At 39.3% G+C, this 22,403-nt stretch overlaps 1 protein-coding gene across 1 annotated transcript in view; it reads left to right on the forward strand.

The window, feature by feature from the left end:
- The first annotated feature begins 4,918 nt into the window (after positions 1 to 4,918).
- The window catches only part of LOC126923373 (uncharacterized), a 34,289-nt gene continuing 16,804 nt past the window's right edge, over positions 4,919 to 22,403 (forward strand). Inside the window, exon 1 of the mRNA XM_050736764.1 lies at positions 4,919 to 5,094. Within this exon, the coding sequence (XP_050592721.1) occupies positions 5,078 to 5,094 (17 nt within the window). The 5' untranslated portion in view covers positions 4,919 to 5,077. The remainder of the gene's footprint in view (positions 5,095 to 22,403) is intronic.

The raw sequence follows: 22,403 nt of genomic DNA on the forward strand, positions 1-22,403 counted from the left end.
CACTTTTGAAATTTGCCGATCAAACATGGTGATACGTACAGGTTATTCGACATGGTGGATTTCTTTCGACGATGCTCAGAGATCCCTGTCGCTGATTTTACTTCAGATTTATGGAACATATTTTCCTGCAACGACTCCACGAATTTATCCCATTAATCGGATTATAATCATCGATAAAATGTCCTAAACGTTGATTTTTCCTTGTTTATGGGCACGTCATCGTCTTCTTCTACAAATTACCATTCGTTCGAGGGAAAGATACTCAATAGCCAAGCTTTGCAAGGGAGACGCGAAGTCATGGTTACGAGATTAAGCCGGGGAAAACACGTAGCAGAAGCGTTTTAACGGAATTAGATTGGTGCGCGTTGCAATCGTTTTAATGGTAGCTACATCGATAAAAGAGGGTTACTTTATTTTCACGTCGCAAAAGCGGTGTACTGCTGACCGCAATTAATGAGAATACTCCTGATCCAGAATCGTAATAGATATTAAAGAATCGTAATTTTATCTCGGAATGCGATGTAGAATGAGATTATCTAAGAAGATATAACCTCGATCGAAGGAACGAGACACAGGATTTCTTTACGATTTGGTTATACAGGAGACTTTCTCGATTCTTTTCTGTCGTGTTCGTCTGATTTATTAGCTGATTTCTTTTCATCTGTATCGTAACGAATTGCACGAGAAGTGAAAGTATAGAAGAAAGAGAGAAATCATAGTAGCACGAATGTTAATAAGTGTTTCTCCGCGGTTGGCGTAGCACGTGTCACGCAGATATTCTCGAAACAAAAAGACGGCAAGCCCGTAAAGTACGTTGTCTCGTTTTTATGACGCGTTAAGAAAGCACCATGGAGCGACTGGTCAGTCTACAAGAGGGGGAAAAAAGGCGACAAGGGTGTACTGGGAACGGGGAACGGTCGGGCAGAAAGCTCGTAGCATGTATCGCGGTTTAAAAAAGGGGAATAGAAAGCGTTCGCTTATTTACGATCGAAAAGAGCGAAGGCTCTCCTCGAATTCGTGCATGGCGCGCGAGAAAAGCGAGCAAAACCGCCGCGTGATGCATATCTTATGCACGTGCCTTGGAGAAAAAGAAAAAGGGACCATTGGTCCTGACTCGGCTACAAAATTATTTACTGCCCGTCACATCGAGAAATGCTAAATATTTCACAGGTTCAAAAGGCCTTGCACGACCCTCCTATTCTTATATACAATGGCACTATTCGACTCCTTAGCTTAGATTACACGAAACTTTTTCAAATTTTATGAATACCGTAACAAGACACGACCATCGTGATTATGTTGATCTAATCTGAGAATAATTTGGAAATGTATGTAGGAGTCAGAAAACATTTAAAGGCCATGAATGCTCTTTTATAGAAGAGTAATTTGAAAATTCAATATTTTCCAACCAGTTTCACATCCGAAATGTCTCTTCTTTTGATCATGTATTTAAATATGTTTTTTCGTCTTTTTTAAATACTTGAAACATTTTTAACAAAACGTCATGAATCTATCATCTATTTGCATAAAGCTCTTGTAGCTTTATATAACTTTTATGAGTATGCATTTTCAGATTCGTTTCAATATAATCGCGTCTTATTGCTAATGGAATTTCAAAATGTTTCATGTAACGCACTCACAAAATATCTCAATAAATATCCAAATACCTTCATGAGCCACTGTACCATTTTTTTTCTTCCTCCTCTCTGTTCCGAGATTTCAAGGATAGAAGAAACGCGTTCATTGTGAATATTTTCACAATGAAAACGGCTATCGTAACTGTTTTTCCTTCACAGATAATCCTGAAGAATGTGTCTAACCTCGCCATCTCCGTTCCAGCCTTATGGCCCCGTTTTCATATCTCTTCCTATCCTAGGATTGCGTAAACCGCCTACAACATATGGCGTGTGGAAAAATTGGATTTACACATAAAGGGTGTGTTTGCATAAAAGATATGGTCGTATGTATGGTGCTTACTTCCTGTTCGTCGCTGAAGTTTAATTGCTTCGTTGGCTGAAGCGCAGTTGGTCCTCGACGCTGAGCAACATTAAATGTTACAGCAGCTTGAGCAAGCGATTAAGGAATCAATAGGTTTCCCTTCGCTTTGAAAGATGCTCTGAAAGAGAACGTTTGATCAGAAGAGATCGTTTGATCGAGCTCGATGGAATTCGTCGGTTAAATACTCGTTCGGATAACGCCTTGAAAAAGGAACAATATTCGATACGTGGTGATTGGATCCGCGGTCGACCAGCATCCCTACGGGTTCATTCGTTGAAAAAGTATAAATTGTACTCGTTTTTAGCTAGTTAAACTTTAATTAAACTTCCGTCTACCCTGAAAAGTTCCTGCTTGCATTTTTCGTCCCGTACTTTTACCGCTTTCGTGATGCATGAATAATAATGAAATCCGAAACAGTTCGAATCGCTCCGAATCTGTTCATGTATCTGTATGGGTATATTCACATCAATTACGTTGAGAGTGTTCAGTATGAATTCTTAAAACTCGCTGTCAGACATAGCGGACATCATCACCTTGTGCCTTTCGGCTGTCAGAAATACCACGTAGTGCTAAATAATTTTAATCTTCCGGCATTGAGTAATAGAAGAAAATTTCTTGACATCGTGTTCGTAAGTAATGTAGCCAAAGGTCCTATATCTTGTTCCGCGATCATTCGATTGTTGTCTCTTTACATACTTCCTAGATCGTTGAGAAATTACTCCCTCGTGCATACGGAGCACCTGTGGCTATTTTAAATCCATTAATGGAATTGTCCACTTTGTTAAGTCATTACGCCAGTACATTATGATATCGATCTTTTTGAATAATTCAAATTATCCTTGATGCACTTCTTAGAACATATACTTCAGTTTTGAACATACACTTTCATTTTGTAAATATTAGTGTGTAATCTATTTTTCTCCGCATCACATCTTTGTTTACCTTGTTAATAGTAATCATAATAATAATAATATGGCCAAAGGTCCGAATCATTTCGAGCGTGACTCGAAGCTTAAAACTCTTGGAAGTTCTGATAAGATCTCGATTTTTTAAAATTTTGATAGTCTTAAAAATGTTGATCATCTTGAAATAGATGTATGTATGGTAATAGCTCAAAGCTTCCGGATTTTCTTGAATATTTTACGTCAAAAGTACTGTTCGAACAAAAGTGGACAAGAAGCTTGTAATATATTCAGTACTCATCAAGCTTTCGAAACCTATCGAAACTCTTGAGAGTTTCAAGATGTTCAAGACTTTGAAGACTTTCAATACTTCGCAAGCTTTCAATATTTCAAGAACTCAAGACTTCTCAAGACTTATCAAGACTTCCAAGAGTTTTAAGCTTCGAATCGTGCCCGAAGTGATTGGAATTGGTCGCCACATATACAATACAGATTTCGGGGCGATTCAAAGTGTTGCAGGCCCTATCAGTATGCATGAGGTGAGCGTTCTTCGCCATCGACATCTGTTTAAGTAGTTTTTTATCGTGAGCCATGCACGAAGATCCGAGTGAAGTACGTTGTTCTACGTTTATGAAAATGACTTGCGTCAACAGATACCGTTTCGAGGAAGAGTGATTCGTTTCACTGTATACTCAAAGGGAAGCGTGTTAGCATAGACATGTTATCGTGGTTTCTGGTAACGCACGTTGAGAGATATTTTTGAAAGGAAACGCGCTAGAAATATCGGTCTGTATGTTAACACGTGTGGTGGAATTTGAGATATCTCGTCGATTTAAACACACCGTTGTTAGAAGGAATATATACTCGTTGTGTAGACGACATCGGTCGCAATAAAGACATCATTGAATGTTGTGTCGTACGTATAATTCATGTTTTACGAGTGCAACGGCATTCTCGACTCCGTCGCGAATGCACACGGGTATGCAGAACCAGTGTGCTGCCTGATGCGAACACGCTCTGTGGGAAACTATCGGCCCTCCTTTCATATGTTACAAACTATATCGCGTACCGTTGCATCGGTTAATACAGACGGACCTTCTTGGCTTCCTCGATGGTGTACCCCAGTCGCAACAAGTTTAAAGATGCGTAAGTACCCATATTTTTTTCTTCTTTATGCATTAAGGGCAATAGCAAATCTTTAATTTTACTTTCTCTTATTTCAACAATCATTGGTATTAGTTTCTAGCGAGTTGGAGGAAAGATTCTTAAACTCATTTACTTGGAAGATTTAATTGGAACAATATCTTAATTCATGATCGTAATATCTACGAGATCTGTAATTTTATGAAATCTGTGAGATTTTCCAATTAAAGATAAGAATGTTATAAGTTTCTTTTTTCAAGTTCCACGTTTTGTATTTTAATAATTAAGTTTCTCATTAGCGCGGATTAAAAGTTTTTAAAGCTTGTTTGCTTTAAAGACATCAGGCTTACCTTTGAATAGTATTCTAATTTCTACTTTCATTCTACATTCAGCTGGCAGTAGTTTTACAACTTCTGATAGTCAGAATTTTCTATTAGGCAACTTTTATTTCAAATATGACACATAGACAATTTTACATTCTCAAAATTTCTGATAGTCGATCATCTCGACATCATCTTAGTTCTTAATTTAATTGTCATCAAAGTACATAATTCTACCATGCCAATGCACGAATATCTTTAAATTCTTTTTGTAAAACGCTTCGATGCGTTTCTGGAGAAATCGCAAACGATAGAATTTTACTGGAGGGGTCTGACACTTTCGACGTGTTTGCGCGCAAGGTAGCGGTATGTATGCGACGATGCATCTACAAAAGTCAAAAGTCGCCGGAGACTTATGTTTACCAATCTTAATTAGGGATAAAACGAAAGGGTTGAAAACGGTAGGGTCGCGAGTTGACAAGAATCGGCTTTTCGAATGCGACTTCGGGCGTCTTCGGTGGTTACCGACACTCTTCGTACTACTCTTAACTCGTGCTCCCGCTGCCTCCACTCAGTCGTTGTCGCGCGCTCGTTTGGTTTGGTTCGGGTATTAATGGTGCTTCAACATTCACAAGAGAACTTGACGATCCAGGCCCAATATAAAGGAGCTTGTGCTTGACCTGCATTTCATTCAAAAAGAAATACCATCGCAGCATGTGCTCGATCGCAAGGTAAGATTCACTTGATAAACTTTCTCTTTCAAATATAAATATTTGCTGGTTCTTCGGTTTATTCCTATGAAACATCACTTGTACACATTTTTTTTCGATTATGAATATTTCGTAATTTAAGTCTTAAGTTTTCTTTACGTATTGTGGGCAAAAATGTTCCAGAACAACGTGGAACGTTTTCAGATTCGCTAGACGTAGCAAGTGATTCCCGTTGTTCGAGGAAACGACGAATCGAGCCACTTCCTGTCTCGATCTTCCAAATTTCCTTCGACCACGTTCGTGTCTCGATAAGATACGCGTTTCAACTCTTCTTTCCACGTATTTCGATTGGACAGGATATCGCGTGGAATTTTCGGGGTCTAAACCACGAACGTGCTTCGTGATGCGTTGTCAAAGAATTAACTGGAAGTTCATTCAGTGGCGGACGGTCGAGGGAGGAGTAGTTTTCTCCTGTCGAGCAGGAAATATCGAAAATCCATAATGGCCGGGTAGCGTAATAAATCTTGGGGTCTTCTCTTGGATTTCCCCGATCAGTTTTAACGCCGTAATAATGCTCTATCTTTGCTCCTGTTTGATCATCGAAATATATATTGATTGGCTCGTCCGGTCGCGTTTCGAAAGGCTCTTTCCACCCTCCTTCTTCATTTTTTTCTCTTACCCTTTCTTTTTCGACTTTATCCGGCAACCGAGAGAAGCGAACTGGAGAAAGCAGCGGCAAATATTTAGGGATAGTCACATTTCGATTGAATTTGTTGTAGGCCACGACGAACGGCGCCGTAGCCTTCTATCCCAGCCTCGGTCAATATTGACTCTGGCTCGAGCCAAAGCCCATCGTAATAAATTATTGACTTCATGGAAGCAGAGTAGAAGCACGAAGGTCCTGCAGTGATCTGCATTAATCGTTAAGTATCCTTCCTTTATGGCGATATATTTGCTAGAAGGCTAGGGAAATTACACGGGACCCGTAAATCATTTTTACGACGGGATTATCGTCATCGCGCAGGACGAGGCAGTCACGAATATTGATAGCGACACAGGGATTGATTGGACTGGAAAAAGTGGGTGCGTTGAATGCGTTATGCCCCAGTTTGATGTACCATATTTTTGAAAAAATTCGCACGGTGATTTTACCAGGCTAAATCAGAGATTTGCTGAAATACGCCCGTTGTTGTTATAATATGATTTTACTTCATTAGGACCTTTGCATATCTTTTTCATCAGAGATATCTGTTAAGTAATAATGTTCACTTTAACCTCGTTGCTTACTGTTTCATTCATCTTTCCAGAGCTTTTTATCAAAATATGTAAAAGTAAGTATTCAACAGTTTGGTCTATGATCATTAACAGACATGATGCTGTTTATGTATTTATAGGATATTTAAACGCATAAAATGTATGATATGCAAAAATATACAGGACACTGAAAGTAAAGTATCCATTATGATATTTGAAGGATGAGACAAACGTAGGTTTAGTTTTTCTAGTTATGCTTATAAAAATATGATTTTGCATCAATTAAGTTGTAATTGATTAAATCAATGTAACATTATACTTCAGTAGCAGAGAACGTATTTAATCAAGTAGTGAACGTTTCTGAATATCCATTTGCAAACTATATAACTCGCGCTCCAATACGCATCTATAGTATGGTGTAATTGACTTGCCGGTGGAAATTCCAGGCGTTCGATCGAAACTCGTTACGAGTTGAAAATGGGGTAGTTAAATTTTCATAAGTGTATCGTAATTTAAGGCTCGTCTTGAAGGTGTAAGTGCACTGTGCACTTTTTCTGTTAGTTCGTCGGCACTCGATACGCGATTCGAAGGGGTCGCCCACGCAGTAAAACACGTATACACACGTATACGAGCACGAGCTCACCACACACCCTGTGCTCCTCGTTTCTCTTCTGTGTGCCGGCGATTTACGGTAAGGGCACCGTCTGGTTTGTGTGTTAGTCACCGACCGTAGGGGGTGAAAGAGACTGGCAGGACTCTGTTCTAGTAGAGGGGAAAGAAAAAAAAACGAAGCAAAAGAAAGAAAAGGTGGCACACGCGTATACGATCGAACGTGTTTAACACGTATACTGTGAATTGGATTTTCATTGCTGAATGTTCAGTACCTGCAATGCTCTTACAGAGTAATTATTGTAGCGAAGCTTTTTGCGTATTTTACATGCGCTCTTTCAATATGAATATGAATTATTAACTCTATAAGATTTTATGGATTCATGTTTCTAATAATAGAATCACTCGCTAATATGTGTTACACGTTGTATCGTTAGAAATATAAGATCTAGTGCTGATTACGTTTCAATGATGGGAACTGTAAGCTGGAAATCTCGCAATCTTTATACCTGTATGCATATATTATTAGATATCTAATAAGTATGTCAAATAGCATAGCGTTAACCTTGCAAAATTGCAACACAATGCTAATTGTATCACTGATTTGCATCCATAACAGTGTTATTCAGTAGCAATATCTGCGTAGTAAATATTATGAAACTATTTTGCTATTTGAAAATCTCTATTATTTTCAGGATAGTCAAGTTAATCGTTGAACTGGGCTAAATAAAAAAAGATTCTTTTAAATTGATACCAAGACTGTTAACATTATATGTGTAATTTTTTTTTAAATTTACTACGTAATAGGCTTTATTATGTATTAGGCTTTAAATTTGTAGTCTTATCTGCATAAGAAGCTAGTAAATACTGCTTCTAGTTATTAAATACACTAGGTTATACATTTTGATAACATGCATATAAATACTATTATTACAAGTCTAAAAAAATATCTGAATACTTATGAATAATAATATATGTACCTTTTAGAAGTCACATTGATCAACTCCATAAATTGAAAAGTACAAACTATGGTGATACGAACACTGTGTTTCAGATTTATCATTTAGGTAATCTTCTTCCAATATATTCGCTTATGGAAATAACCTGTTTCTTGACTCTTGTAAGTTGTCCCTTGAAAAATGAATATTAATCGTGTACTTGCGCGATGAAATTAAGAGAATTAATTGACTTCTGAGAAAGTCGTATACAACAGATTATAAACTAACAATTAGCACTCCTCTAGTGTATCTTCATAGTGTTAAGATGTATGGCTATTTTCATCATAGATCATTACATCGAGAATAGGTTCTTCGGCTCCATTCTCGTTTCCTCTTCGTTTCTCTTGCTCTTTCGCGGATTCTCTTGTTCCCGCGATGATTTTCTTAATTGCGCCTAACCAGCCTGCTTAGTCAACTGAATCGATTCGAAGGCTACCATTCCGCGAAGAATAGTTGCCGCTCTGGTAATTGATTGGAGAAAGAAACGGGAATGGATGATTGCGGTTGAAGGTGGGAATCGGTAAGCCGTTAACGTTGGCAACAAACGAGGCGGCATTTGTCCACTCTGTTTGTAATTACTTGTTCCACTTGAATCGATCTGGTCGATCGCCGATCACGAGCAGGATACACTTGAATCGAACGTGCAATTATCAGGAGATAGCGTTGATCGGCTGTTCCACACTATAAAATAAGATTGTTACCTTTGCGTCTGAGGTAGAATAACTAAAAAGTAAAGATCGACTTATTCTCTCGACTTATTCTCGTTTGCCTTTCAAATTTTATAACCTTCTAATGCGAAAAAATCACGACGATATCTGTAAGACTATTTAGATTCTTAGAATATGGAAATCATAATCGTGTATCCAAGTCATTTGTGGTTAACGTTAGGTGATCATAATATGTAGATGTGATCATAATATGTAGATCATATATGTTTCTTCTTTTTTGTGTGAAACTTCAAATAGAATTTAAATAGGTTTCATTAAGAATCAGCCTGGTACATTCATACTTAAATTTTCAAATTTGATTTTCATGAGAAGCAAGTTTCAAATGAAAAGATTTTACTGCGTACTTCCGATTTATTTCCACGTATAATAGAATATAGAATTAGCATAAGCTCCTGTCGATTATGTATTCGTATTCAATCAGGAATTAGTCAAGTACGCGCGTTCAATAAATTTTCAAATTAAAGACTTCTGTAGGTATCGAAAACGAAGCTACGTATAAATTCTATAAATTATCATTCCATATTTCGGACGTGTTTTTTATATTACCCGAGATACTAACCACTTTCCTCTTGCACTACGATTTTCGATACATCGTAAAACCTCTTATGTCCACTAGAATTCATTAGAATAGGCCCAATAATTGGCATGTGCCGATACAACGAGCAAACATTCGATATTGGCCATTTGAAGACTCATTTAACCACAGGTTTCTCGTATATTTACCAAAAGAACGACGGAGAAAAGGAACAGCTATGGGCGTAAAAATAACACGATCTTCGAAACGGTCGTACGTGTTTGCTCGCACAGGCTACAACCATTTCCAGGCGACGCGGCAGGTCTATTTGTTGAGAGACCCTCGCTTCCATTTGTATAGGAAAGGAGAATCGAGAATAGAAAGAGAGAGAAGTTTTAGGGTGGCAGAGTTCGATTGGGACACGCGATATATTACGTGCTCGGCACGTACGTGCTGACTGCTTCGTACATAAGTAGACATAGGCATAAATAGCAGCATACGATGCGTGTGCAAACGATCTGTGTACACGCCGTCGAAACGAGAAAGTATCGGTGAAGGGAATACCTCGGCGAAGGAGAGAGACGACGAGACATGCGAGTAACGCGAGCATGCACTTTTTAACGATTTTTATGGTTCTAATTCTTCTCTTTCTTTTCACTTACCTTCCTGGTTCAAGGGAGTCGAAAGAGCGAGAGGAGTCCCTCTCGAGGCTGTAAACGGCCTTTAGTGGCGAGTGATCTTACCCTTTGATTCTCGGAATCGTTCTCCCCGTCGTCAATTCTTTTTCTCGGACAGAGTCAACTGACGAACACGCTCAGTTTCTTTTCTCTGGCTATTAGCATGATGAGGAACGCGTTTCCTTCGTTCGAAACTTGATAAGACCGGTGATTGGTATTGTCAATTTAACCACTGCGCAGACAACTGGATATACTGGTATCCATTCGTGCATTTCTTTTACCCATTAAAAGATTTGCACCAATAAAGAGACAGTATCTAAATAGCGTTTATCAGAAGATGGCTTCACATAAAGATATACAAGTTTATTACCTCGAATTTTAGTTGACTACAAATCTGTAGCATGCTTGAAAAAAATGGTTTGACTTTGCTTCTCGTAGATTTATTCAAATTACCGGAAAGTGAAAATACCATCTTATTGCAGCAGACCCTTTGATTAGAAAACGAAATTATTGGAAGTGAGCAGGTGTTTGCGATCGTCTGACTAGATATCCACGATTCGTTTTCGATTGTTTTACCCTGTGATGTCTTTGTTTCCATTGTCAATGAATTTCCTAGTATTCCTTGCCGATGGATTTCTGGCTTATTTTTTATCGATTGATAATTGAAAGATTTGCAGCAACAAAGAGACAGCTCCAATATTTAAATCATATTTATTGGATGAGGGAAGAGGTAGGAGTTCCATATTCAAAAGTGTAAATGTTTATTGGAAACCACTACTGGAGAGTAGAACTGTTCCCTTCGTATCCCATTCTTTGAATATTTTTACATTGAAAATTGTATAAAAATTTAAAATCTAAAGATTGGAATTTAATTATACGCTTGTTGGATTAGTAAGGATTAATCAACAGATACATATTCAAGTAGGACGTTAGACGTCTGTGATTCAACGCCTTGCGTATCGTGTGAGCGATTGCGCCAGGAATTTCTTGACAGACGTTAAGTACATACACTCGAGGTTTGAGAAGAGTGAAGGTTACGAAGTCATGTCTTTGAGAGAAATTGGACATCTTAGACGTCTCGTGGCAGTACTTCCCTCTTTCCCATGAACCGGAGTCAAGCAGTGATTACTGCCAATTAGTGTAAAGTAAACCGGGGAGTGTATGCTCCGAAACAGCATGAAGTTGCAAGTAGAGGAGTCTTTCGGTACGAAACGAATCGCAAATAACAGGTTGAGGCTGCGACTCCTGCTACCTTTGAGCGATAAAAAAATTATATAGTAGCAAAGATTATCTCTGCTTTCAAAGTTGAATATAATTTAAGTCAGGTGTTGCTATTCTTTAGCTGCATTGTCCAAGAATTTAGTTAGATATGTCCCCGCCTTTGTAAAATTCTATTTATTGTTCATAATTAATCGTTATATATTTATTTATAACCTTTTTATTATTAGATACTTATAGAATATTTTTAGTAAACAGGAGGTAGACAATAGAGAGCAAACTCACAGCTTCAAGCCAAAAAAAGCAAAAAGAAAGCAGATTGAATATTAACATGGAAATTTAAATGAAGCTATTAGGGTAGTAAGCCAGCAACCCCAGAAAAACGAAACAATATGGGTTGCCCGTGAACTTGACAGTGATTTTCTTATGGTAATCGGTTTCACCCCTCGAATAGGGGTTGGTATCGATGAATCTGTCAATAATATAGTCGTACATGCTCGGTTCAGCATTAAATTTTATTTCGAATATAAATCACGAAATAGCTGTGTGTATACTTGCAAGTGCATTAAGAGGAAACATGAGAAGCGGTAGGAATTCAGTATGAAGTTTGATAGGCCGTAAATACTATGGGTACATCCTTATGATGAATCTGTCCGTTATTGCATAGGCTAGAACTGTATAATACACGTGCTTTTAAAGGAGCATCAATAAAATGATTTTATAGTAATTTTTTATCGTTTCTATCAGATAATATTAATAATTGTTATTACTCCTCGTAATTTTATGTATTTATGAAGAAACGATAATAAACATAAAATATTTTTCAAAGATATAAATGTATTATAAAAATATACATCATGTTTTTGCAGCAGAATTACTTAATATCTATACTTACTCTAATCGATACAATACCGCATCTTTTTTAAACAAATAATTGCACCGATGATTAAGATATTTGAACATACCGTTTACAACAGTGCATCCCTATCTGTACGCATAAAACAATGGTGGCACGTATTGTATAATTTTATCCTATACGATAAGTCAAAGTTTCCGAAACCAGGCACGGTTTATTTCTTTCTTCGTCTTGTATAGAATTCCATCTTATGCCGTAAAGGTGGCGATCGTGCGCGGATTCGGAAAATTCAAGAAACTTCTATCCAGGCTATAGTTACGGTACACAGCATCCTTTAGCGAATATAGTGACATAATAGGCAAACGTCCAGGCCGATGCACCGTTATGCAGAATGGTGCTGAGGTCAAAGAGCCGGCACGGATGGGAGGGAAGAACTGGAGTCTGGGATGCGTTCGGAGTGCATCGGATATGCTCGTTCGGCTGGTTCACTCATGAATATTTGAAGAGCCGAGAGATCATGGGATACTCTGAAGTGTGTCTGAGCAAAATTTCGCGCCGCAAAACAAAGCTTCTCGGTCGTGAGATCTCTCCATCGGATCATGAAGTTCCTTGCGTATATGTATAGCGTATATGAGTCCGGAGTTCATTTGGACAACAGCAAACAACAATCTCTGTAATATAACGTAGCAAAAAAGAGAAGTACAGAGAATTGTAGAGGATGAAGAGGCGGGCTATTTATGCCCGTTTAATTCCACTTGCAATTATACCATGGCATTTGAGATAATTGCGATTTGTTTTTACTAGTATGAAAATAAAATGGAAAGTTAACTCTATAGAGAGCTAACTAAATAACATTTCAAAGGAACGATACATTTCCCACTATTCGTAACACGTTTACTACGGAGAGATTTCTAAGATTTTTATCTTCCGTGATGAAAAGAATTGAAAAAGTATTTGTTTTACTTACTTTTCCTTAGAAAATGATTACAACACACCTTAGATCGTTGTGCAATATTAAAAATTGAATAACGTTGTCACTGAAGGAGTGTCTTCTCAATACACGTATCGAGTTTGCACCGAACCGATTAAAATTTCACTCTCGTTGCTGTATAAAACATCGATAACTTGATGCTATGTTACGAGACGCTACGACAATTCCTTTACAGACGTATTTTCACTTGTTATGCATTATGCAACTGCGGTTTCGAAATCGCATTGAAAACGCGCTGCTCGTGTTATACCAACGGCAAAACCCGTTTCGCTGGCGTTTCAATCTTGGCCATTGACACTGACCTAATAAGGGTTAAATGGATTGTTCCTGAATGTCCATTGAACGCAGCACGCGTCTCCATTGGGGTGTTTGCCATGTATGCACGCATTTAAATCGCAGTGCACGTTGCCGTTATCATCGTTGGGGGGCGTGTAATGAATCCCCCAGAGGATATCTTTCACGACTGTTAACGATTGATCGATAAATTTCTGTCATCGACACACACGCTCCAATATGGAAACCAGGTGTCGTTCTACGGTCCACATTCGTTGGTATCTCTTTAACCGATCGTATTTTATGGGATTTTATTCTTTGAACGAGTTTTTCACAACGATGCAGTTAATGATTAGAAAAGATCAAGTTATTTCACGATGTTTGATTCAAAATGCTTCAGACGAGTAAATTACATTCCTATAAAGCTTGCGTGGTAATATTTCTACAGTACAGAGAGAATATGCACGTTTCCATTGGGAATGGAAATTATATATTCAAGCGGCGTCGGTAGTCGCCAATCGGCTTCTTCCTTTTCACTTACCGCTATGCAGTTACTTTTGCGCATGATCGACTGTGCCCGGTATCCTTTTCATTATTCCGCTGTGGAACATCGTAAATACCTAAAAAGGAATAAACGCGATCCACGCTCGCCGTACTTAACACGCCCAGCCCGCTGAAATAACATCTCGCGAGGAAGTCGGGCTATCGTAAAATCTAACGTATCGTTGGAGGTTAAAATTTATCCAGGAATTGAATGGAAACTACGAATAAGGGGGTCTAACTTGGTATATTTCGGGAGGAAGCGGTTTTTAAATTGCGCTGTTTCGTAAATTTCGGACACCTTCTCGGTACACTGTTCTGTAAACTGCAGACACAGCTTCTTATGTTCAACATTACACGCCTACCGGATGAAATATCTGCAATCTGTGTGTACTAAAACAGTCGTCAGGGACTGTATCGTCAGTATAGTAGAAGGATATTTTAGTGTTACAGACTACCAGACAAAATAAAATTAAAGAGATAAATCGTACGAAATCACATCGTAATTTCACAAATTATATTTGACAAGATTCTAATTACTAAATGTAATACATATGTATATAGCCTAGGATAGGTTACTCTTACTAATATGGCAGAAATTATTTAGAAGAAAAATTATTCACGCGATAGAGTACCGATTTGAAACATTTCTTTGTTCGTCACCATAACTCAAATTTGTTCAAAATGTGCTGTATTCCCTTATTCAAGGTTTCCATTCAATTTTCCTAACGTCTCGTATATACCTGCCTCTTATTAAACGTCTAGTCCCTGGTGCATCGTTGGAGAAAATTTTTTCGTCGATTTATGACGGTTTCGCACGTGACCAGCATTCGCCTGTCTATCTATCCGTCGATCCCGCTCCCGACATCGGTAAATCATGTTTCTTTCGTTTTGTTTCCGCGAGAGCCACTTGCAATTGGGACGTTTCATGCGGGAGGGCGGCACACTCTCTCTTTTAGGGGAGAACGAAGAGACGAATAAAGGGAGCCACACCAGAAGTACTCCTCAAAATAATTGATTGTCCTAGAGGCAATCGCTACGGATATTTGAGGTTAGTAGAATGAATGCTGCGCCTGCTGTGAACGATATGCGTTGTGTGTTGATTCACTTGCATTCGTTCTGGTGCATAGTGATCATAGCACTTGAGTGAATTGTGCAGAATGATTTAGAAGAGTTCACTCTCTGCTTTGTAGTATCGTATTGTAGTACATTCATACTACGAATTGTAGTTATAGAATTTGGTTTCTATTGTAAATTCAACTTCATTTTTTTACAATTAAATTACATCCTGACTGCTCGAAGTCCGAATAGACGAGACTGGAAAACCGCATGAAATATACACAATATGAGAAATACGAAGAACTTCTATTCTTTTATCTTTACATCTTCGCGAATATATCATCCAATAGAAAAAAGCAAGTATTTGCTCCCATTACATTTTACCAGAACACGAAGGACGCCGTTAAATGATTTTTTCGTGTTATTAGATTATCGTGAAAGCACGGAGCGACGTGATTTTGAGTATCAGATCAGTGAACGATCACTGAGGTAACTACTAGAAAAATCGCGAAGGAACTAATTCGATTACACGAACGAGAAACGGCGACCGCACAGAGAGAAAGGGAATCCATCCATGAAATGAGGGAGAAATTTTACGATCAAGGTACCATGGTCGGTTACGAAACGTTCCCATGGTCGGTAATAGTTAATTTATTAGACGAAGTTATGGTAACGGTTGTTGGATCGTCAGGCTCGATGAGGTATCAGCTGTGCCACTGTTAATTAATCGACGAAAGTGATTAGTTGATAGATACTGATTTTCTTAAAAATCGCGGTTCGCGCATTTGCGACCGGTTACCTGTACGCTGTATGCTGTACACGTGAACGTAGCCAGATTAATGACCAGGGCCTATTAAGTGAGATTGACGAGCGTAAGTTTAACGGTAACCGTTTGACGCGTGAAAAAAGAAGCCAGGCATCGTTGCATTACTCAACGCGAAAATTAACCAGTCCTGTTTTACGCCCTTCCTGTCCAGTACCGCGATTACGCAATAAAAAGAGCCACGATCATTTCCTTGGCTCGGGTTAACGCGCCCGATGCGTGCCACGTTCGCGCTCTTCCACGTCGACGGCTGTTTACTCGAACGATGTTTAATGATTCCGTCAGTCATTACGCCGTCCGTCTCGAGAGAATAATATTTGTATAACTGGAATTACGCAGCTCGTTAAAATTCAACGGAAGGCACCGTACCGTGTAAACTACTAAACGGAACTGCAACCAGGTGAAAGGTTATCAATGTGTAATTTACATAAGGTGGAAATTTTGCGATGTAAAATATGTTTGGATTTAAAACAATCATATTTGAGCGTCATAGAATCGACACCCAAAGATACGTGGGGATTTAAATAAATAGGTAGTTAATTCACAGTTAATAAACTTTAAACGATATCATAATCAATTATTAATTATCGAAAGAAATATATTATCATGTTTTTGTAAATGAGACATAATCCACTAAAAAGAATAATTTTAAGAAAAATGAATTCGTTTATCGTTTAGCTTGTCGTTCTTCAAAAACACGCTGACAATTCTAGGTTTCTCGCAGAAGTGAATTATATAAACATTAATGTCTCTTTAAACACGAACAGATTTCAAATATTTCAAATATTTGAAGTAATAATTAGAATTTACAGATACTCCGCTTGCAAATGAAATACCGTTGAACATAAGGCAAATTTTGTTGTATCATATGAAACATGAGAGCATTATCGCATTAATCAACTACCTTATTCTCGAGAATGTAGTCAACGATCTCGCTATAGTTTCACTCTTAGCAAATTTGGGAACGTTTTACCACGTTGCGTGATAAAATTAAATAAAGTTAATTGTAAATGAGAACATTACACACGGCTTTCGTTTCGTAATCGTTGTTAAAAATTTCAGAGCATGTACAACGTTCATCGATTTTTTCCCTCTTCGATTATTACGAGGGATCATTATATAATGCTCGGTACGTGGCGCGTCGCGTACATGCTCCGCAGAGTACTTGAATCCGGGCCTAATGCTTCGAAAATTTGGCGGGGGAAAAAGGGGTCGTTTACGCGGAGCGTATACCGCCATACGCGTCCAATTATCGGTGGTAACGCCGTTTTCGGCTTTGCCCCACTCCCTCACCCCTCTGTCAAGCTTTTTTTCCCTCCGAATTTTTTCTCCCTCCGTTTGCACGAAACATGTAATCAAAGTTTACTGCCGAAGATACGTAATGACAGGGTTAGTGCTAGCGCGGAATTAACGATCTGGGAATGGAGGTTTGGGGCAGCGCACAAATTTCGTGGCCTTGCAATTACGTTTCACGTGCCCTTCCGCCATAAAGGCGAACCGACTGACGTAATTCGCGAGCTTTTACTCTCATCTTTTATTCCGTAATCGCCGCCATCGATCTTTATTTTCGTCGGCATCTCGCCGAGCCGGTAGAGAACCGGGCAAATCGAGTCAATTACGCTGCCTCTTGCCGATCTTACTTTGTCATGAGCGACTCGATTAACATCCCAGTTGTTACATAACCCGACTATGAGACAACGCACGTTTGCTCGGAGTTTCTTTTTTTATCAGTTATATTAAACCCGATTGGAGGCTAAGATCGTCACAGCATCCGCGATTCGGTATAATTCGACGATTCAAAGAGAAGTATAAATGGCTTTTGTTGATCGTGATTGGTCGGAATGGAGCTGGTTTCAGCTGGTGGCTAAGGTGAGGCTAGACTTTCGAAAGTCCTGTGCCTCGTTTTTCTCCACGTGATGGCTGAATGGGGCTCGCATTAGGTCCTGCGGCAGGAAGGCCTCTCTTACCGACGAGGGTAAGAGAGAAGAAAAGAAAGCAAAAGGGGGGATTCTTGAGACAAATGGAGGGGGCGGGGATGGAAATAAGGGAAAAAAACAGGCAGCGGATGTTTCGGACGCGGCTGGTTGCTTTAAGTTCAGCCCCTATACATATTCTCTTCCTCTTTCTCCCGAACGATGGTATTCCTTTCGAATCCTTTTACTTCGAACCGACCACACAGTCTCTTTCTCTTCGCCTCTTTGTTTCTCGCTTCTGTCCATTGTTTCCACGTCTTACTGGCTCGCGAATCGATTCATCGCGCGCGGTCTTCTCCTTGGCCGTGAGATCGAATCGGCCGGTTGAGCCACCGCGTCGCGATTCGCCGCATTCTTTCCTGCAACCAACCGCGCGTGTAGGTGTTAAGTGTCAGAGACTCTCTCTCGCAAGTATACACCTCGAAGAAACGATTCCTCGTGGTTCTAATCGTGATCCCATGCCGGAGGATACGTTTTGAAAGGAACTCGAGCCGAAGAATCCGTCGCACGTGTCTTACGTTTAATAAGGAAGTATCACTATGGCTATGGGAATGGTTAGAAGATAGAATAGGGTGGATCGTGCCGGTGGGGAATTGGATTTTCAGGTTTAATCTAGCAGCATCTACGGATCGGTTAACAGGTGCTCCATTATGGAGCGTTTCCAATCCCGTTTTCGTCTATCCGCTCCCGGGGACAATAATTTCCAGTTAAATCTTCCGCTGTTATGAGGGTCAGGTAGCGGCACGTGCTATTTTGGAGGCGTAACATATAGGAAGGCCAAAAGGTGTAATTTTAGGAGTTTGATGCTAAATTTAGAACGGCCCACCAGTTGATGTCTCACTTGTCTTGAGATACTTAGCGATAGCTGCAGCGATAAATGGGTACTCCTTTGTGGAATGGGAATTGCCGGAATCTGGATAAAAGAAAAGCACCGACTATACATATATTCTGATAATACGATGTATCGTGTCAACGTAATTTACTATAGCAGGGATTTACAAAAGGGTTTATCTCTGAAAAGAATTTTAAGGAAGATACATGTACGATCGGTTTGGAAAGTATGCATCCAGTAAATTATTTTAAATTAACTAAATATTTCGTATTCAGTTTTTAGGATATGTATAATCGTTCGCTGTAAATTCTGTTTTATCTTCAAACGATGAGTTCACAACCGTGGAGTAAAGTATAAAGTATTCGTTGAACATAGATCACAAATTATTTCTTTTTCACTGGCGTATAATTTTATGCAAAATGTTATATATGTATTTGAAATAGATTGGATACATAATATGATACATTTGTGTGTAATTATAGTAGAAGCTTTTAAGGAACACGGTTAATTTAGTTCTTAGAGGCTAATTGGAGATACAGAAGATGCAAATTCAAATTTTAAGGAGTTTCTCAGTAAAGCGATAAGTAAACTGAAACAAATTAAACTATCATCTGCTTAGCATAGTTTCAGGATTCAGTCGTATCAAACGGCTAGTTATCTCGTATATACTGGTAATATTTTTCATGGTATTTCTCGTGCTTTAATCGATTAAGGAAACGCAAACATTCGAATCGCGCCAGGAGAAACATAAAACGCGCGTTAAATTTTCTTATAATGTCGTAAAAAAAGAGCAACCGCCTCTAAGGAAATAAAAACGACGTTATATTATCTACCAAATAACTCTTGAAGATATTTTTGAACTTCATTAGTTCTATTTTCGCTGTTTCCTTGTATCTTCTTGCTTCTCGTTCATTCTATGGTTTCTTTCGTTGCTCCAGGACATCGAACGTTGCTCGAGACTTTTATAGAGTTTATACGCCTTCCACAGGAGATATTCCAGGTACAACCCGTTCTGCTTCCTGTTCTTCCATTCTCTAGATTCTAGATTGTTGTTCCACGATTTCTTGAAAAGGCTCGTCGACGTTGCTCGGTTTTCTTCGATTAAATCGTCAAACTCAAACTGTACGGAACTCGACATCACGAAGGAAATTGAGTTAGTCTCGGGCGCTTTACGTAAGAAGATATTCATGGAGGATACATAAGTGATTCAGTTTCTAATGTGCAGTTCGAGGTCTCATGAGAAAATGAGATTTCTTTATATTGCCCTCCTTACCTTGCTTCAAGAGAAAAAGACTTGGGAAGTCTTAAATATTTCTAGCTATCTTAAAAAAAGAAGAAAGATGTTGAATAAGACATGTTAAATAAGGAGACCAGTAAAATATATGGTCGCCAAGAAACCGCATGAGTTTAAAGATTTTATCTTCTCGAACCGGAAATCGTACAGCTGTAGCAACCAAAAATCTTGTACTCCCACAAGGGATAAATTGCCTGAATTTCTATGAATTTCTGCCAGAGACACGTGTTTCATTCGTAAAAGTTGAATCGCACACAAGTTGTGTAATCCACGAGTAAAACTATGCAGCATTGTGCGATCAATGCAACAGAATGATACACGAATACACATGGAAAAACTAAATTTTCCTAGTATGCAATGAACTACGTACCACCGAGGTAACTTGACTTTCTTTTCATCCCTCGTACTATCCATTGCTGGGATACTTCTATTAATTACACGTAGCTGGTAAAAATTCCTGGTATTTCATTGGCCGCGTCGAGAAAGTGTTTGGAACGAGCTGTCGTACATTGAAATTCCTGGCTTTGTGGAACGAAAGTGCATTCCCCTGGTTCTTTCTTCGCTTTCAGCATTCCTATCGGATCGCTGTTCTGTCACTCGTCGGAGGGAATCATCGGTGTCTGAATAGCGTCGAATGGTCGTTCGAGGAACTCGATCCTGGCCGGCAGTTGAGCGAGAAAACGGAAGCTCTCCTCGCCGAGAAAGAAAAAATAGAACTGACACGAGAACGAGATTCCTGGGATCGTTGCTGCTTCCTCGTTTTATCGACCCAGCCCGACCACATCAGATTCCGTTAACGGTGTCGCCGGTTCTCGATGCACTTCTAGCGATTATTGATATGGAAAGGATTTTGCCTTCCACTATACGCAATATTCCCTTCACGCGCGAACGATCATTTTTCTACCTTTCCTTCTATGCACCCCCCAGACTTTACCTATAGCGAAGTTGGCAAGCGCGAACCTCCTCTTCACGATGCTTCGCTGTTTGATAGTGTAATTCAGGAAATAATTGTTTTTTATCATCAAAACTTCATAGGCGTGGTTTTTAATTCTTTTGCGTAAGCTTTCTATAGACACTTTGTACTTTTTATAAGAGATAAATATTACCAGCTGTGTTAGGTATAATATTTAAACTTTAATATTACACCGTATTCGAATTTTTCTGGGATTATCGCTATAAAGGAACTAAAGATTAGATACTAAATATCCTACGCTATCAAAGATAAAATAATTGCCAGCTGGTAATGATTCGTTCTTTTTTTCGTGACAGAATCTACCATCGAAACGAAACGTTATGAAAGGATTGACGCGAGAAGTACCGTTGTGAGATATTATAATACATGATAATCGTTAATGCGATCGAATGAAAAGAAGCAGTGGTTTGAAATTTAGAAAGGTGAAACGACGAGGAACGTGTTTACACCAGATGTACGTGAAGGAATCCTGTGGCGCAGGTGCTAGGAGAGAATTTTGAGAACCACTGTTACTCCGTTACTCGTACAAGAAGACACTTCCTTAGTAGTCTCGGAGCCGAAGTGGAGCCAATTACAAGAGTTGCGCCAAGAGTCTCGTTGCCTCGGAGCCGATCGTCTGGCGAACAAACTTGCTTCGCCAATTGCTCGCGCCAACGCTTTGACAAATTCTCTCGGCACGGAATTATCTTGTTCACTGAACAAGTACAATAGAATCGACGATCGTTTCGCGATTGTTCCGTAATTAATAGTCGATCGTCGATTAATAACGTCTCTCTACCGTGTCGTTATCCGTATCGTTGAACGCCGCGTTGGGAGCTTTGGTTTATCATCCGGTCGTATTAATTGCTTACAATTAGCTAATTAGCGAATCGTAGGCCCTATAAGTGCTTAACTACGCCAATTAACGTGCTCACCGGTGCAGTAGGAGAGGATGAATAATGCCGGATGAAAAAAATGCTCCGGTATCTGATACCTGGTTAAGTAACAGGTTCCTCGAAACGTTCAGGATGTTACACACGCTGGATGAATGCGTCAGATACAACGGCGATAGATACTGCAGGCTCTTATAGAGCAGAGAAGGGAGAGAAAGGCTACGTGACCAAAACAATGGCCCCCATAGGCTGGGTCTCTTCGTAAGACACGTATTGTTTGACGTTCAGTATATCCCCTTATTTTCCATCCTATCCTGGTTTCTTTCAAACTCTCTATATAGTCTCGTCTTTCTTTTCTTTCAGATCTTTTTCTTTTCGATCGTGTTTCAAGTTTCTTCCTTATTTTCCCTTTTTCCCCTTTTCTTATTTCGTTTCGTTTCGTCGTTTCCACGCTTTCTTTTCTTTAGGAAACTACAAGGTCTCTATCGTATATCGCTTTTGATAGAAGCAATATCGGTATATTTTCCATCGAGCGACCACTTGCTCCCTTTGAAGTCTTGGAAGCCGTAGATTCGCGCCAAAGTTCTCGATACGACGTTTCGAGCCACTCCAGCCAGCTCTATTGTGCCTGTTTAGGGTGCGCCAGCTTCGGGTAAATTACCTTCAGGGGTTTCTCTTCAAGGAACTCGTGTTTCTTAATGATAGCTTAATTTCGTGCCGTTTGGGGTGCGCCTTTTTTCCACGGAATCAGAGGGTAAATCGAGCTGTATATTATATTTCAAGTATCGAAGGGAACTCCGCCGCGATCAATCTCTGCTTCCGTTCTCGGAATATTAATCGATAATT

The sequence above is a fragment of the Bombus affinis genome, chromosome 13 (assembly GCF_024516045.1).
Source record: "Bombus affinis isolate iyBomAffi1 chromosome 13, iyBomAffi1.2, whole genome shotgun sequence".
NCBI classification, from domain to species: domain Eukaryota; kingdom Metazoa; phylum Arthropoda; class Insecta; order Hymenoptera; family Apidae; genus Bombus; species Bombus affinis.